Raw genomic sequence first — 19,169 nt, 5'->3', positions numbered from 1 at the left:
CCCAAATTCAAGTCGATTCACTCAAAAGCACAACGAACCCAAATGAAGTTATTACTTTCATGAAAAGAGAGAAACTGCATCAAGGTATAATCATCAATATTCAATCTATTGCCTGCTGCCCAACTGCAGGTGTCTGTGGGATCAGTTATGCTACTGAAAGTAGTCCGAATGGCAATAAATGGCCTTAATAATGTTAATACAAACAAAATGATATAGATATGAAATAACGTTCAAAATAAAAAGCAATACAATTTGAAATGTCTATACTTCACTACAGTACAGAATACCTTACACAAGGGTAAATTAGGGAATGCTACACTATGGTAAATTTTCCTACTCAAGGTAGGATTTACAAACTCTAGGGTAGGTTTTCCTAGTCTAGGTAACTAGGAGATGACACACCCAAGGCTACACTGGCTGTGGTAGGTTTGGTTAAACTTTGTGGGTGTGGTAGGTTTGGTTGTAGAATTCTATTGTTATACTTTTTTAGTGTCTTAACCCCACTGTTTACCAGATGATGTTTTCTTATTTCATTTGCCTTCATATAAAAATAAAGTTAATCGCCATTTTTCAGCAACGTAAAGTAACTGACCTCTCAGCAGATGGTAATCAGGCAGCAAGTGATATAGATTTCTTAAATGACTATTCAATAAATCAATCCTATTTAAATCAATTTCATTTCGGTAGACCACTTTCATTATGATAAACATGTTTGGGTTATGTATTTGACAAACCAGTCATTTGCAACGTCCTTGCAATACATATAACAACAAATGCAAATTACTCTGCAAAGCCATATCCATCCCTCCTTGTTGATTCTGATAAAAATGGAAACAATCAATTCCATACACACTTTAAACAAAGTAGTTTTAACCAGCAATTTCCTTCTAATTCAAAGTCCTGCCCATTTAGTGTCCCTCTGTGGAACCAAGAAGTGCAACACAGGAAAAACACATGCCAGATATTTCTCGGCCTAGGCTACAAGGCTACGTTACGTTAAAGCAAACTTTTCCTTCATAATTCTCTTTTTACACTAAAGGCTACATTAGGTTAAATGAAAAAGTAACTTTTTTATTTCTAATGCCAATAATTCCTCACTTCTAACTTTCTCATTCCATTTACTTAATAAAAAAAAGACAATTGCCAGTTGTTGGCCTTAATTTCAGGAACATAACTGACCTCTGTACCAACAGCGATCAGGAAGCTGGTGATAAAGATCTTAACTATTCTATCTTGATGCAGAAATGGGTTTATAGATAACTCATTTGGTTTATTTGATAAACCAGATTTCTGAAGGTCAGCCCTATATGCAAGAACATTTGCACATTACAGTGTAATGCCATTAAACATCCTCTGTGTCCTTATTGAAAGATTTTGATGCAAATGGTACTAATCAATTCTTTCCATACATCACATGGTATTGAGAGGTTTTACCACCCAATTTTACTCCAATTCAAAGCCCTTCCCACAGTGTAGGGACTTTCCTTGTGGTAGCAAAACATTTTTTTTTTTTTTTTTTATACTTTGTCGCTGTCTCCCGCGTTTGCGAGGTAGCACAAGGAATCAGACGAAAGAAATGGCCCAACCCCCCCCCATACACATGTACATACACACGTCCACACACGCAAATATACATACCTACACAGCTTTCCATGGTTTACCCCGGACGCTTCACATGCCTTGATTCAATCCACTGACAGCACGTCAACCCCTGTATACCACATCGCTCCAATTCACTCTATTCCTTGCCCTCCTTTCACCCTCCTGCATGTTCAGGCCCCGATCACACAAAATCCTTTTCACTCCATCTTTCCACCTCCAATTTGGTCTCCCTCTTCTCCTCGTTCCCTCCACCTCCGACACATATATCCTCTTGGTCAATCTTTCCTCACTCATTCTCTCCATGTGCCCAAACCATTTCAAAACACCCTCTTCTGCTCTCTCAACCACGCTCTTTTTATTTCCACACATCTCTCTTACCCTTACGTTACTTACTCGATCAAACCACCTCACACCACACATTGTCCTCAAACATCTCATTTCCAGCACATCCATCCTCCTGCGCAAAACATGTTACACATAAAAACCAGAAGCCAAACACACTGACATATTGTCCCTTAACATCTACAATTACTTCAACCGCTACAGACTCACAGCCCCCCAACATTTATAAACATTTCATTAGACCTTATTCAAATTCAAATGAATCAGTCCTTACAGGACATAAGCACAAACAAATGTTAGGAAGTGGACGAACTATCACTGAGGACTGTTGTATCAGTGGGGTATGGAGTGTCACCCATGCACAGAAATCCACAACCTACACAGTAAGAAATTCACCATTAGTGAGGCCACCTTCTAATAAATCATCTCTGACTATAGACCTACTTTCATGTCATGATAACCCAAACTAGCCGAAGACTAAAAGCTGGTAACAAAAGTGACAACCACCACTAACCAAAGTTCAACTATGTAAATATACTAACACAGCCAACAAACCTCACTGCAACAATGTTCATACCATACAAATTACAAAAGCGGAATCTTAAAATGCAAGGGGTATGATGAAAGAAGAGTGAAAAAGATGAAAGTGCAATTAGTTTAGGAATGCACCAATGTATGAATCTGGTGTTTAAATTGTAAGACTGATAAAGGTTGTAAAGAAGTTGATACAGGATTGTGAGATACAAGGGGAAATGCATAGTGGGTGGATGAGATTAAAAATGCTCTGGGAAAGAAAAAAAAAAAAAAGGCATAAAGCATACTGCTCAAAAGGAGGGAATTGTAAAATGCATAATTGTAATATTAACAAGGTGATGGAGGAAAGCAAAGAAAGTGTAGACGAAGATTTGGAAAAAAATTCAAGTGAAAAGTGTAGGGAAAATGAGAATTATACTGGGAGTTTCAAAAAAAAAAGAGGTGGTTGGAAGCATGGAAATGCAAATGTAAGAATGAGGGGAAGTTCCTGAATCAAAAGGAGAGTGAAATGAAAATGAAAAGAGTATTTTGAAGAACTGATGAATGTGGGAGAAAGTGAGGCAGCAGTTATTATATGCATGAGTGCAAGGGCCTTTATCAAGGAATGTAAAAAGGGCAATAAAGAGGTTGAAGGTAGGAAATGTACCTTGGGTGGATGGAATTATGGCTGAAATGTACAGACGAGAATGTGATAAAGAGGATGCATTTGATGCGTAATGTAATATGGAAGCAGAACACTGTGTCTGAGGATTATTTGAAAGCTATCATTGTTCCCTTATTCAAAGGAAAAGATGCTAACATTGTATGTAGCAATTACAGAGGAACACGTCTGTCATGCAACAATGATAAAATACAATACAGAAGTGAGGAGCAAGGCAGAAAATGTATGGATCAGACATTTACAATGAGAATGACTATGGAAAAGTATCCAGCGAAAGGTAAGAAGCTCAAGAGCTGCCAACCTTGTCAGAAAAAAAAAAGAAAATATGGCAAAAATATGTCATTTTGAATCAAAAGAAAAAAAAGGGACTTTGCAAAATAAAACTCACAATGTGCAATACAGGCTGCACAAACTGTGATGTCCAGTGCTCAAGCTGTTATCTCCATTCGTTTATATGCAGATAGTCCAAAGTTGTTCATTTTAAAACCAACAAAGTATCTAGTCAGTTTCATTTTCGGTTCTCAAACTAAGTCAGCAGAAGTTCTAATGTTTGTCTGTCCACAAAACTTGTGGTTCATTTTATCTCCGTTAATTATTGGTCGAGGCCGACATAAACTAATGTGATGTTACTTGCTGAGGATTTGATTTTTCTAGCAAAATTATTAAATTAAAATTTAATACTTTGAACAGCAATATATGGAAAGGAACTAGTAATTTCTTAAACACTTCTATACATGATAACCTTGTGTGATTTTTTGAAGCCTCTGGAGGGCCTGGCATAAGAGTAGGACTAGCCAGGTTACACAAGCTAAAGATATGATGAGATGGTAAGACCGACCATGCAACAATCTGAGCGGTCAGTTCTGCAAAATGGTCTGAAATTGACCAATGTCCAACTGATATTTTGTATAATGTATTAGTACTTGCATGCACAATGAAAATTTTTTTTTTTCTTTTTGCTTTGTCGCTGTCTCCCGCGTTTGCGAGGTAGCGCAAGGAAACAGACGAAAGAAATGGCCCAACCCACCCCCATACACATGTATATACATACGTCCACACACGCAAATATACATAGCTACACAGCTTTCCATGGTTTACCCCAGACGTTTCACATGCCTTGATTCAATCCACTGACAGCACGTCAACCCCGGTATACCACATCGCTCCAATTCATTCTATTCCTTGCCCTCCTTTCACCCTCCTGCATGCTCAGGCCCCGATCACACAAAATCTTTTTCACTCCATCTTTCCACCTCCAATTTGGTCTCCCTCTTCTCCTCGTTCCCTCCACCTCCGACACATATATTCTCTTGGTCAATCTTTCCTCACTCATTCTCTCCATGTGCCCAAACCATTTCAAAACACACTCTTCTGCTCTCTCAACCACGCTCTTTTTATTTCCACACATCTCTCTTACCCTTACGTTACTTACTCGATCAAACCACCTCACACCACACATTGTCCTCAAACATCTCATTTCCAGCACATCCATCCTCCTGCGCACAACTCTATCCATAGCCCACGCCTCGCAACCATACAACATTGTTGGAACCACTATTCCTTCAAACATACCCATTTTTGCTTTCCGAGATAATGTTCTCGACTTCCACACATTCTTCAAGGCTCCCAGAATTTTCGCCCCCTCCCCCACCCTATGATCCACTTCCGCTTCCATGGTTCCATCCGCTGCCAGATCCACTCCCAGATATCTAAAACACTTCACTTCCTCCAGTTTTTCTCCATTCAAACTCACCTCCCAATTGACTTGACCCTCAACCCTACTGTACCTAATAACCTTGCTCTTATTCACATTTACTCTTAACTTTCTTCTTTCACACACTTTACCAAACTCAGTCACCAGCTTCTGCAGTTTCTCACATGAATCAGCCACCAGCGCTGTATCATCAGCGAACAACAACTGACTCACTTCCCAAGCTCTCTCATCCCCAACAGACTTCATACTTGCCCCTCTTTCCAAAACTCTTGCATTCACCTCCCTAACAACCCCATCCATAAACAAATTAAACAACCATGGAGACATCACACACCCCTGCCGCAAACCTACATTCACTGAGAACCAATCACTTTCCTCTCTTCCTACACGTACACATGCCTTACATCCTCGATAAAAACTTTTCACTGCTTCTAACAACTTGCCTCCCACACCATATATTCTTAATACCTTCCACAGAGCATCTCTATCAACTCTATCATATGCCTTCTCCAGATCCATAAATGCTACATACAAATCCATTTGCTTTTCTAAGTATTTCTCACATACATTCTTCAAAGCAAACACCTGATCCACACATCCTCTACCACTTCTGAAACCACACTGCTCTTCCCCAATCTGATGCTCTGTACAAGTGTTCACCCTCTCAATTGATACCGTCCCATATAATTTACCAGGAATACTCAACAAACTTATACCTCTGTAATTTGAGCACTCACTCTTATCCCCTTTGCCTTTGTACAATGGCACTATGCACGCAATGAAAATGTACACTATATAATGAACTGTGCACCCCTGTGAACTTCCCATACATTACATATACAATACATGAACATACCACTAGAATTTCAAAAACATTTTACCAAGAAAAATTGTACTGCTGTATTTCTTAAAAAATAATAAATAAAGCACAGATGCAATGGTCAGCAGCTCTGGATGCTGTATGCAGCTTTTATGTATCTGGAGAAAGCGTGACAGTCGAGTAACATTAGTTTTGAGATGTGTTAAGGACATATGAGGAAGGGGTACAAATGCTGCTTGGTGTGAAAACCTTCTTTAGCAGAACAAATCGAAAGTCGAAGAAAAGTTCTGGTAAATATGTGGGAGTTAAGGTTTTTTAACATATATATATATGGATGGATTCATAGAAATGAAAACAAAACTAGAGGAAGGGGGTGTAGAGATGAAGTGTGGTGGCTAATATGATTTAAGGAGTCTGTGTGAAAGGAAGACCACTTATGACATGAAATAGAAAGCAAGAGTACTGGAGGGAGAGAAATGATGGAAAACTACTTCAAATAGCATATGTGAGGGATGCATTGTAAGGACAGGGATAAGGGGACACTTTTGCCATGGCCATCACCTTGCGAATTCTGGAGGGAACAGGCATCTAAGATAAAGAAGATGGAAATATAAGACACATTCTTATCAGACTTTCACAAGTGCTGATTATTTTTCTCTTTCATCCCATTCACTCAGATCATACATTTTTCCCCACTGTCATTCCTGTAAAGTACAAGATAATCAGTTTAGCCCTGCATCACTATCAGCTTTGGGAAATTACCATGACTTAGGCATGTCTAATACGAAATGCCAGGGAAACATACCCGAAGTATACCTAAAATCTTTGGGTCATAATCTTTCATTACACATTAACAACTAGGACATCTAGTAAAGCCAAGAAAATAAGGGATAGACTATAAAAAAAAATGCACATATAAAAATTGAACAAAGCCTATGAAAACTATCTAACCTCTCTATCAGTTACTCGTCCAGTTCTATCTCTTCAGTGGTCAAATCAATAAATTCAGGAACAGCAAAGTTGGGCATTGTTTTGTCAACACTAAAACTGCACTTTTCATCACCACACCTCATTTTCAGATACACATATGCTGTCACTACCAATATACATAATTTAATCCAAAATAAGAGATGAATTCTCTATTTACTGCAGTAGCACTGCAAATAAGTTTTTTAGTAATTCTCTAGTTTACCGACACCATGAACTTTTCAGGAATGCATCAATACATTTTGTAGAGATGATATAAGGAGTGGGATTGTTGTGTAGCTATAGCAGAGTAGAACCAGTAACTCCATCTACCAAACATTTTTGTAAAAAGGACAGAGCTTAAAAATAGATGAATATCATGGGCATAAAATGCTTAAAATCAACATTCGACAGCTTAGGTAATACACAAGTAGTTTGAAACACTCACTGAAATTCTGCAAATAGCATACATTCAAAAAGAATGCCTATAGCATCATGGCATCCTAATGTCATTTTCTAATGTCAAAAGGACATCAAACAAACGCCCATCTTGAGGATAATTAATAAAGATTCATCAAGCACTTGTTCAGATTCTACAGAGCTTTACTCAGTTCATGCACTGATATACAAAGTACATGATGTAATACAAGAAAACTTGCCCAGTGTAGAAATCATAATCCTTTATCATTTATAAATTCCAATAACAGCCACCTTACTGAGTAACTTTTGAATCTGACAAGTTTTGCCAATAAACTGGACGAGTTCAGATGTCTACATTAGTTTGAGGCTCGTATGACTGCTTACAAGATCTCTACTGCATAATAAAATTCTCATTTCTCTAAAATCTGAACACTTAATTTACACCGACATCCAAGTGAAAAAGAATGAGGCAAGAATGAATAAGGATCTATACTTTTTTCTTCAGTCTGTAATACCATTAAGATCTTCATAAATGCAGCCTTTCAATGCTAAAGGTTTTTAGTAATCAATTAACCGCACATTTTCTCCCTCCCTCATGACCCTACCACTAAAATCTTAAGTCTTAAAGTGTAGCACAGCCAAGTCTCACCACTTTCCATAACTTCTAATAGCAACCAAGATTCCTGATGAAAAAACTAAGATATCACATATGAAATCGAAGGACTTTCCCAATAGCTATGACCTGGCATATCTTAAAATATGGGTTTTTCACCTCCTTCAGAATGCATAAATACTTCCCCTTATCTCTTGTCCTACCCTTTCATTAACCTTTACATTTCAAATATTTGCAGAGGGCCTTACATAGATTATCAGAATGGGCAGGTACATGGAAAATGGAATTTAACATAGATAACTGCACAATACTTAGTGTGGGTCAAGACAGGAACAGTGATTACAAACTGGACAATGTTACTATTTGTAAAACAGAATGCGAGAGATTTTGGGGTACTGATGAGTAAGGATCTTAAGTTGCGACAACAATATATTGAAGTGTGTAGTACAGCTAATTGGGTGTTAGTGTTCATTAATAGGATTGTTAGTAATAAAACTAGAATATCGTTGCAATTTGATCTTGCATCGGCGAGACCACGTTTGGATTATGCAGTACAGTTTTGGGCTCCACACTACACTACATAAAAAGATGTTCTGGAAGGAGGTAAATAAAGTGCGTAAGACAAGGGAGCAAATGGGAACTTCAGTGAAGGGCGCAAATGGGGAGGTGATAACAAGTAGTGGTGATGTGAGAAGGAGATGGAGTGAGTATTTTGAAGGTTTGTTGAATGTGTTTGATGATAGAGTGGCAGATATAGGGTGTTTTGGTCGAGGTGGTGTACAAAGTGAGAGGGATAGGGAAAATGATTTGGTAAACAGAGAAGAGGTAGTAAAAGCTTTGCGGAAGATGAAAGCCGGCAAGGCAGCAGGTTTGGATGGTATTGCAGTGGAATTTATTAAAAAAGGGGGTGACTGTATTATTGATTGGTTGGTAAGGTTATTTAATGTATGTATGACTCATGGTGAGGTGCCTGAGGATTGGCGGAATGCGTGCATAGTGCCATTGTACAAAGGCAAAGGGGATAAGAGTGAGTGCTCAAATTACAGAGGTATAAGTTTGTTGAGTATTCCTGGGAAATCATATGGGAAGGTATTGATTGAGAGGGTGAAGGCATGTACAGAGCATCAGATTGGAGAAGAGCAGTGTGGTTTCAGAAGTGGTAGAGGATGTGTGGATCAGGTGTTTGCTTTGAAGAATGTATGTGAGAAATACTTAGAAAAGCAAATGGATTTGTATGTAGCATTTATGGATCTGGAGAAGGCATATGATAGAGTTGATAGAGATGCTCTGTGGAAGGTATTAAGAATATATGGTGTGGGAGGCAAGTTGTTAGAAGCAGTGAAAAGTTTTTATCGAGGATGTAAGGCATGTGTACGTGTAGGAAGAGAGGAAAGTGATTGGTTCTCAGTGAATGTAGGTTTGCGGCAGGGGTGTGTGATGTCGCCATGGTTGTTTAATTTCTTTATGGATGGGGTTGTTAGGGAGGTGAATGCAAGAGTTTTGGAAAGAGGGGCAAGTATGAAGTCTGTTGGGGATGAGAGAGCTTGGGAAGTGAGTCAGTTGTTGTTCGCTGATGATACACCGCTGGTGGCTGATTCATGTGAGAAACTGCAGAAGCTGGTGACTGAGTTTGGTAGTGTGTGTGAAAGAAGAAACTTAAGAGTAAATGTGAATAAGAGCAAGGTTATTATGTACAGTAGGGTTGAGGGTCAAGTCAATTGGGAGGTAAGTTTGAATGGAGCAAAACTGGAGGAAGTAAAGTGTTTTAGATATCTGGGAGTGGATCTGGCAGCGGATGGAACCATGGAAGTGGAAGTGGATTATAGGGTGGGGGAGGGGGCGAAAATCCTGGAAGCCTTGAAGAATGTGTGGAAGTCGAGAACATTATCTCAGAAAGCAAAAATGGGTATGTTTAAAGGAATAGTGGTTCCAACAATGTTGTATGGTTGCGAGGCGTGGGCTATGGATAGAGTTGTGCGCAGGAGGATGGATGTACTGGAAATGAGATGTTTGAGGACAATGTGTAGCGTGAGGTGGTTTGATCGAGTAAGTAACGTAAGGGTAAGAGAGATGTGTGGAAATAATAAGAGCGTGGTTGAGAGAGCAGAAGAGGGTGTTTTGAAATGGTTTGGGCACATGGAGAGAATGAGTGAGGAAAGATTGACCAAGAGGATATATGTGTCGGAGGTGGAGGGAACGAGGAGAAGTGGGAGACCAAATTGGAGGTGGAAAGATGGAGTGAAAAAGATTTTGTGTGATCGGGGCCTGAACATGCAGGAGGGTGAAAGGAGGGCAAGGAATAGAGTGAATTGGATCGATGTGGTATACCGGGGTTGACGTGCTGTCAGTGGATTGAATGAGGGCATGTGAAGCGTCTGGGGTAAACCATGGAAAGCTGTGTAGGTATGTGTATTTGCGTGTGTGGACGTATATATATACATGTGTATGGGGGTGGGTTGGGCCATTTCTTTCGACTGTTTCCTGGCGCTACCTCGCAAACGCGGGAGACAGCGACAAAGCAAAAAAAAAAAACTATATAATTGACACAGATTGTTTAGCAAGAGTACACAGGTGAATGACAAAATTTTTTTGACCCCTGGAATTAAAAACCTCACTTATGGAGAAATGCTAAGACTGAATTTACACTGAATTTACACAAAAATTGTTCGGATATGGGTAAATACTGGTTCAGGACTAGGGTAGTAGATTTATGGAACAAACTGCCAAGAATAGTAGTGGAAGCTAGGTCTTCATGTAGCTCTAAACAAAGGTTGGGTGTGTTAATGGGTTAAGGCAGCTGGTTGTAAGGTAGACTTGGGACCTGCCAAGCATGGGTCAATAGGCCTCTTGCAAAGTCCTCACTTCTTGTGTTCACCATAAAGAGAGGCATCTCTATTCATGACTTTCCAAATATATGAATGCAATACCACCATAACTGGAAACTAAAATTATCAAAAAAAAAAGATATCAAATCGAATGCATCATGATAATCGATTTCATTGGAATTCTCTTCTTCCCAATCAAGAGTAGTTATCGTTGCGGTGCCTCTAAAACTGAACTTACAACACAACATTGCACATGGAACTACTATGACATGGTTTTAAGGCCAAGTATGCTGGCTCCATCCACACATATTCAAATATATAACTCAGACATCATAACCTACTCGATAAAGTAATGATTAACATTCCAATAACTATATACAAAATGTTTGGTACCAGGCATCAGCCTGTCGGCAAAATTAAGGTGATACAATGTACAACAAATGGACAAAGCCTAAGTGTCGCTTGGTAGGCAGAATAACCACGGCCTACAATCCTTCTTATATAAAGCCCCAAAAACCTTTTTAATGACATAACTAAAGTTCTAACAATTCACAAGTTTCCACAAAAGACATTCACCTAACGCCCTATCCAGCTGCCTCCAGGACGACGTGAGAACACAATTGGATGAAAACATTATCGTCTTGGAAATAACAGGAAATTTACTTTATCGTCTTAGAAATAACACGAAATCTAATTAATTAATCAATTATGAACAAAAATAGTGTTCACATGAATGTACAACAATTTATGTATAAGATAATAACACTATACTGCAACCTTAAAGCATGGTTATTCCTCCACTACAGCATTCTCCAACAACACCTTACTTCACGCTTTCTCTACAGCATTTTCCGCTCCTATTGTATATCATCGGTTACACACAACACTATTATAAATACCTATGTTCAAAATATACCAAAATGTTCAACATAATAACGATAAATGGCGTTAGTATTCCCTACCCTTCGTTGTAAACCAGCCATGATTGTAGTAGGTGACGGAGAGGACAATATGGCGACAAATAAAATCAGTCTCGTCATGTTACTCGACAACAATATACCAAAAGCAGAAAATATGTACTGGACAAATCTTACTGAAAGAATATAAAACTTAAAGAAAAACAAGGTAAAAAAACTGCATTATACGACAATAGAAAGGACTCGTGAAAATGATTCACTATGTAAATATTACCAAATTTTTTCCCCTCATTCCCTACATACAACTCAACGCTGAAACTTCAATATAAAAGAAATTTGGTAATATTTACATAGTGAATCATTTTCACGTATTACTTCTATTATCATATAAAGAAGTTTTTTATACTTCAATATATATATATATATATATATATATATATATATATATATATATATATATATATATATATATATATATATATATTTTTTTTTTTTTTATACCTCGTCGCTGTCTCCCGCGTTTGCGAGGTAGCGCAAGGAAACAGACGAAAGAAATGGCCCAACCCCCCCCATACACATGTACATACACACGTCCACACACGCAAATATACATACCTACACAGCTTTCCATGGTTTACCCCGGACACTTCACATGCCCTGATTCAATCCACTGACAGTACGTCAACCCGTGTATACCACATCGCTCCAATTCACTCTATTCCTTGCCCTCCTTTCACCCTCCTGCATGTTCAGGCCCCGATCACACAAAATCCTTTTCACTCCATCTTTCCACCTCCAATTCGGTCTCCCTCTTCTCCTCGTTCCCTCCACCTCCGACACATATATCCTCTTGGTCAATCTTTCCTCACTCATTCTCTCCATGTGCCCAGACCATTTCAAAACACCCTCTTCTGCTCTCTCAACCATGCTCTTTTTATTTCCACACATCTCTCTTACCCTTACGTTACTTACTCGATCAAACCACCTCACACCACACATTGTCCTCAAACATCTCACTTCCAGCACATCCATCCTCCTGCGAACAACTCTATCCATAGCCCACGCCTCGCAACCATACAACATTGTTGGAACCACTATTCCTTCAAACATACCCATTTTTGCTTTCCGGGATAATGTTCTCGACTTCCACACATTTTTCAAGGCTCCCAAAATTTTCGCCCCCTCCCCCACCCAATGATCCACTTCCGCTTCCATGGTTCCATCCGCTGACAGATCCACTCCCAGATATCTAAAACACTTCACTTCCTCCAGTTTTTCTCCATTCAAACTCACCTCCCAATTGACTTGACCCTCAACCCTACTGTACCTAATAACCTTGCTCTTATTCACATTTACTCTTAACTTTCTTCTTCCACACACTTTACCAAACTCCGTCACCAGCTTCTGCAGTTTCTCACATGAATCCGCCACCAGCGCTGTATCATCAGCGAACAACAACTGACTCACTTCCCAAGCTCTCTCATCCCCAACAAACTTCATACTTGCCCCTCTTTCCAAGACTCTTGCATTTACCTCCCTAACAACCCCATCCATAAACAAATTAAACAACCATGGAGACATCACACACCCCTGCCGCAAACCTACATTCACTGAGAACCAATCACTTTCCTCTCTTCCTACACGTACACATGCCTTACATCCTCGAAAAAAAACTTTTCACTGCTTCTAACAACTTGCCTCCCACACCATATATTCTTAATACCTTCCACAGAGCATCTCTATCAACTCTATCATATGCCTTCTCCAGATCCATAAATGTTACATACAAATCCATTTGTTTTTCTAAGTATTTCTCACATACATTCTTCAAAGCAAACACCTGATCCACACATCCTCTACCACTTCTGAAACCACACTGCTCTTCCCCAATCTGATGCTCTGTACATGCCTTCACCCTCTCAATCAATACCCTCCCATATAATTTACCAGGAATACTCAACAAACTTATACCTCTGTAATTTGAACACTCACTCTTATCCCCTTTGCCTTTGTACAATGGCACTATGCACGCATTCCGCCAATCCTCAGGCACCTCACCATGAGTCATACATACATTAAATAACCTTACCAACCAGTCAACAATACAGTCACCCCCTTTTTTAATAAATTCCACTGCAATACCATCCAAACCTGCTGCCTTGCCGGCTTTCATCTTCCGCAAAGCTTTTACTACCTCTTCTCTGTTTACCAAATCATTTTCCCTAACCCTCTCACTTTGCACACCACCTCGACCCAAACACCCTATATCTGCCACTCTGTCATCAGACACATTCAACAAACCTTCAAAATACTCATTCCATCTCCTTCTCACATCACCACTACTTGTTATCACCTCCCCATTTACGCCCTTCACTGAAGTTCCCATTTGCTCCCTTGTCTTACGCACCCTATTTACCTCCTTCCAGAACATCTTTTTATTCTCCCTAAAATTTACTGATAGTCTCTCACCCCAACTCTCATTTGCCCTTTTTTTCACCTCTTGCACCTTTCTCTTGACCTCCTGTCTCTTTCTTTTATACTTCTCCCACTCAATTGCATTTTTTCCCTGCAAAAATCGTCCAAATGCCTCTCTCTTCTCTTTCACTAATACTCTTACTTCTTCATCCCACCACTCACTACCCTTTCTAAACAGCCCACCTCCCACTCTTCTCATGCCACAAGCATCTTTTGCGCAATCCATCACTGATTCCCTAAATATATCCCATTCCTCCCCCACTCCCCTTACTTCCATTGTTCTCACCTTTTTCCATTCTGTACACAGTCTCTCCTGGTACTTCCTCACACAGGTCTCCTTCCCAAGCTCACTTACTCTCACCACCTTCTTCACCCCAACATTCACTCTTCTTTTCTGAAAACCCATACTAATCTTCACCTTAGCCTCCACAAGATAATGATCAGACATCCCTCCAGTTGCACCTCTCAGCACATTGACATCCAAAAGTCTCTCTTTCGCACGCCTGTCAATTAACACGTAATCCAATAACGCTCTCTGGCCATCTCTCCTACTTACATAAGTATACTTATGTATATCTCGCTTTTTAAACCAGGTATTCCCAATCATCAGTCCTTTTTCAGCACATAAATCTACAAGCTCTTCACCATTTCCATTTACAACACTGAACACCCCATGCATACCAATTATTCCCTCAACTGCCACATTACTCACCTTTGCATTCAAATCACCCATCACTATAACCCGGTCTCGTGCATCAAAACCGCTAACACACTCATTTAGCTGCTCCCAAAACACTTGCCTCTCATGATCTTTCTTCTCATGCCCAGGTGCATATGCACCAATAATCACCCACCTCTCTCCATCAACTTTCAATTTTACCCATATTAATCGAGAATTTACTTTCTTACATTCTATCACATACTCCCACAACTCCTGTTTCAGGAGTATTGCTACTCCTTCCCTTGCTCTTGTCCTCTCACTAACCCCTGACTTCACTCCCCAGACATTTCCAAACCACTCTTCCCCTTTACCCTTGAGCTTCGTTTCACTCAGAGCCAAAACATCCAGGTTCCTTTCCTCAAACATACTACCTATCTCTCCTTTTTTCACATCTTGGTTACATCCACACACATTTAGGCACCCCACTCTGAGCCTTCGAGGAGGATGAGCACTCCCCGCGTGACTCCTTCTTCTGTTTCCCATTTTAGAAAGTTAATACAAGGAGGGGAGGATTTCCGGCACCCCGCTCCCGTCCCCTCTAGTCGCTTTCTACGACACGCGAGGAATACGTGGGAAGTATTCTTTCACCCCTATCCCCAGGGATAATATACATATATATATATATATATACACACACACACACACACATACACACACATACGTGCATACACACACACACACATACATATATATACATATAGGTAATTATTTGGTAAATATATGGTGGTATGGTATAATAACTTACTCGTGAGTAGCCATTCCTGTCAATTACATACTACAGCAGGGACTTCCGTTTTCTTGAATGATGCCTTCTCACTACATCATACAACAGGAGTAACAGCAGCCATATATATATATATATATATATATATATATATATATATATATATATATATATATATATATATATATATATATATTTTTTTTTTTTTATACTTTGTCGCTGTCTCCCGCGTTTGCGAGGTAGCGCAAGGAAACAGACGAAAGAAAAGGCCCAACCCCTCCCATACACATGTATATACATACGTCCACACATGCAAATATACATACCTACACAGCTTTCCATGGTTTACCCCAGACGCTTCACATGCCTTGATTCAATCCACTGACAGCACGTCAGCCCCGGTATACCACATCGCTCCAATTCACTCTATTCCTTGCCCTCCTTTCACCCTCCTGCATGTTCAGGCCCCGATTACACAAAATCTTTTTCACTCCATCATTCCACCTCCAATTTGGTCTCCCTCTTCTCCTTGTTCCCTCCACCTCCGACACATATATCCTCTTGGTCAATCTTTCCTCACTCATCCTCTCCATGTGCCCAAACCACTTCAAAACACCCTCTTCTGCTCTCTCAACCACGCTCTTTTTATTTCCACACATCTCTCTTACCCTTACGTTAATCACTCGATCAAACCACCTCACACCACACATTGTCCTCAAACATCTCATTTCCAGCACATCCATCCTCCTGCGCACAACTCTATCCATAGCCCACGCCTCGCAACCATACAACATTGTTGGAACCACTATTCCTTCAAACATACCCATTTTTGCTTTCCGAGATAATGTTCTCGACTTCCACACATTCTTCAAGGCCCTCAGAATTTTCGCCCCCTCCCCCACCCTATGATCCACTTCCGCTTCCATGGTTCCATCCGCTGCCAGATCCACTCCCAGATATCTAAAACACTTCACTTCCTCCAGTTTTTCTCCATTCAAACTCACCTCCAAATTGACTTGACCCTCAACCCTACTGTACCTAATAACCTTGCTCTTATTCACATTTACTCTTAACTTTCTTCTTTCACACACTTTACCAAACTCAGTCACCAGCTTCTGCAGTTTCTCATATGAATCAGCCACCAGCGCTGTATCATCAGCGAACAACTGACTCACTTCCCAAGCTCTCTCATCCCCAACAGACTTCATACTTGCCCCTCTTTCCAAACCTCTTGCATTTACCTCCCTAACAACCCCATCCATAAACAAATTAAACAACCATGGAGACATCACACACCCCTGCCGCAAACCTACATTCACTGAGAACCAATCACTTTCCTCTCTTCCTACACGTACACATGCCTTACATCCTCGATAAAAACTTTTCACTGCTTCTAACAACTTTCCTCCCACACCATATATTCTTAATACCTTCCACAGAGCATCTCTATCAACTCTATCATATGCCTTCTCCAGATCCATAAATGCTACATACAAATCCATTTGCTTTTCTAAGTATTTCTCACATACATTCTTCAAAGCAAAAACCTGATCCACACATCCTCAACCACTTCTGAAACCACACTGCTCTTCCCCAATCTGATGCTCTGTACATGCCTTCACCCTCTCAATCAATACCCTCCCATATAATTTACCAGGAATACTCAACAAACTTATACCTCTGTAATTTGAGCACTCACTCTTATCCCCTTTGCCTTTGTACAATGGCACTATGCACGCATTCCGCCAATCCTCAGGCACCTCACCATGAGTCATACATACATTAAATATATATATATATATATATATATATATATATATATATATATATATATATATATATATATATATATATATATATATATATATATATATATATATATATATATATATATATATATATATATATATATATATATATATATATATATATATATATTTATATATATATATATATATATATATATATATATATATATATATATATATATATATATATATATATATATATATATATATATATATATATATATTGTTTATGGATGGGGTTGTTAGAGAGGTAAATGCAAGAGTTTTGGAAAGAGGGGCAAGTATGAAGTCTGTTGGGGATGAGGGAGCTTGGGAAGTGAGTCAGTTGTTGTTCGCTGATGATACAGCGCTGGTGGCTGATTCATGTGAGAAACTGCAGAAGCTGGTGACTGAGTTTAGTAAAGTGTGTGAAAGAAGAAAGTTAAGAGTGAATGTGAATAAGAGCAAGGTTATTAGGTACAGTAGAGTTGAGGGTCAAGTCAATTGGGAGGTAAGTTTGAATGGAGAAAAACTGGAGGAAGTGAAGTGTTTTACATATCTGGGAGTGAATCTGGCAGCGATGGAACCATGGAAGCGGAAGTGGATCATTGGGTGGGGGAGGGGCGAAGATCCTGGGAGCCTTGAAGAATGTGTGGAAGTCGAGAACATTATCTCAGAAAGCAAAAATGGGTATGTTTGAGGGAGTAGTGGTTCCAAAATGTTGTATGGTTGCGAGGCGTGGGCTATGGATAGAGTTGTGCGCAGGAGGATGGATGTGCTGGAAATGAGATGTTTGAGGACAATGTGTGGTGTGAGGTGGTTTGATCGAGTAAGTAACGTAAGGGTAAGAGAGATGTGTGGAAATAAAAAGAGCGTAGTTGAGAGAGCAGAAGAGTGTGATTTGAAATGGTTTGGGCACATGGAGAGAATGAGTGAGGAAAGATTGACCAAGAGGATATATGTGTCGGAGGTGGAGGGAACGAGGAGAAGTGGGAAAACAAATTGGAGGTGGAAAGATGGAGTGAAAAAGATTTTGTGTGATCGGGGCCTGAACATGCAGGAGGGTGAAAGGAGGGCAAGGAATAGAGTGAATTGAATCGATGTGGTATACCGGGGTTGACGTGCTGTCAGTGGATTGAATCAGGGCATTTGAAGCGTCTGGGGTAAACCATGGAAAGCTGTGTGGGTATGTACATTTGCGTGAGTGGACGTACGTATATGCATGTGTATGGGGGTGGGTTGGGCCATTTCTTTCGTCTGTTTCCTTGCGCTACCTCGCAAACGCGGGAGACAGCGACATAGCAAAAAAAAAAAAGAAAAAAAAGATATATATATATATATATATATATATATATATATATATATATATATATATATATATATATATATATATATATATATATATATATATATATATATTGTCCCTGGGGATAGGGGAGAAAGAAGACTTCCCATGTATTCCCTGCGAGTCGTAGAAGGCGACTAAAAGATAAGGGAGCGGGGGGCTGGAAATCCTCCCCTCTCGTTTTTTTTATTTTTCCAAAGAAGGAGCAGAGAAGGGGGCCAGATGAGGATATACCCTCAAAGGCCCAGTCCTCTGTTCTTAACGCTACCTCGCTAACGCGGGAAATAGCGAATAGTATGAAAGAAAAGATATATATATATATATATATATATATATATATATATATATATATATATATATATATATGTATATATATATATATATATATATATATATATATATATATATATATATATATATATATATATATATATATATATATATATATATATATATATATATATATATATATGCTTTTCTAAGTATTTCTCACATACATTCTTCAAAGCAAACACCTGATCCACACAACCTCTACCACTTCTGAAACCACACTGCTCTTTCCCAATCTGATGCTCTGTACATGCCTTCACCCTCTCAATCAATACCCTCTCATATAATTTACCAGGAATACTCAACAAACTTTTTTTTCTTTTTTTTTTTGCTTTGTCGCTCTCTCCCGCGTTTGCGAGGTAGCGCAAGGAAA

The 19,169-nt window shown here is 39.4% G+C and overlaps 1 protein-coding gene across 1 annotated transcript in view; it reads right to left on the bottom strand.

Annotated features, from left to right (window-relative positions):
• The window catches only part of RpL13A (ribosomal protein L13A), a 67,763-nt gene extending 56,207 nt beyond the window's left edge, over positions 1–11,556 (bottom strand). Inside the window, exon 1 of the mRNA XM_071665814.1 lies at positions 11,460–11,556. Coding sequence (XP_071521915.1) covers positions 11,460–11,537 — 78 coding nt within the window. The 5' untranslated portion in view covers positions 11,538–11,556. The remainder of the gene's footprint in view (positions 1–11,459) is intronic.
• Positions 11,557–19,169: the final 7,613 nt, after the last annotated feature.

This window comes from Panulirus ornatus, chromosome 10, assembly GCF_036320965.1.
Source record: "Panulirus ornatus isolate Po-2019 chromosome 10, ASM3632096v1, whole genome shotgun sequence".
NCBI classification, from domain to species: domain Eukaryota; kingdom Metazoa; phylum Arthropoda; class Malacostraca; order Decapoda; family Palinuridae; genus Panulirus; species Panulirus ornatus.
Note: the sequence above shows the minus strand (reverse complement) of the source record. Positions and strands in the feature narration are given on the sequence as shown.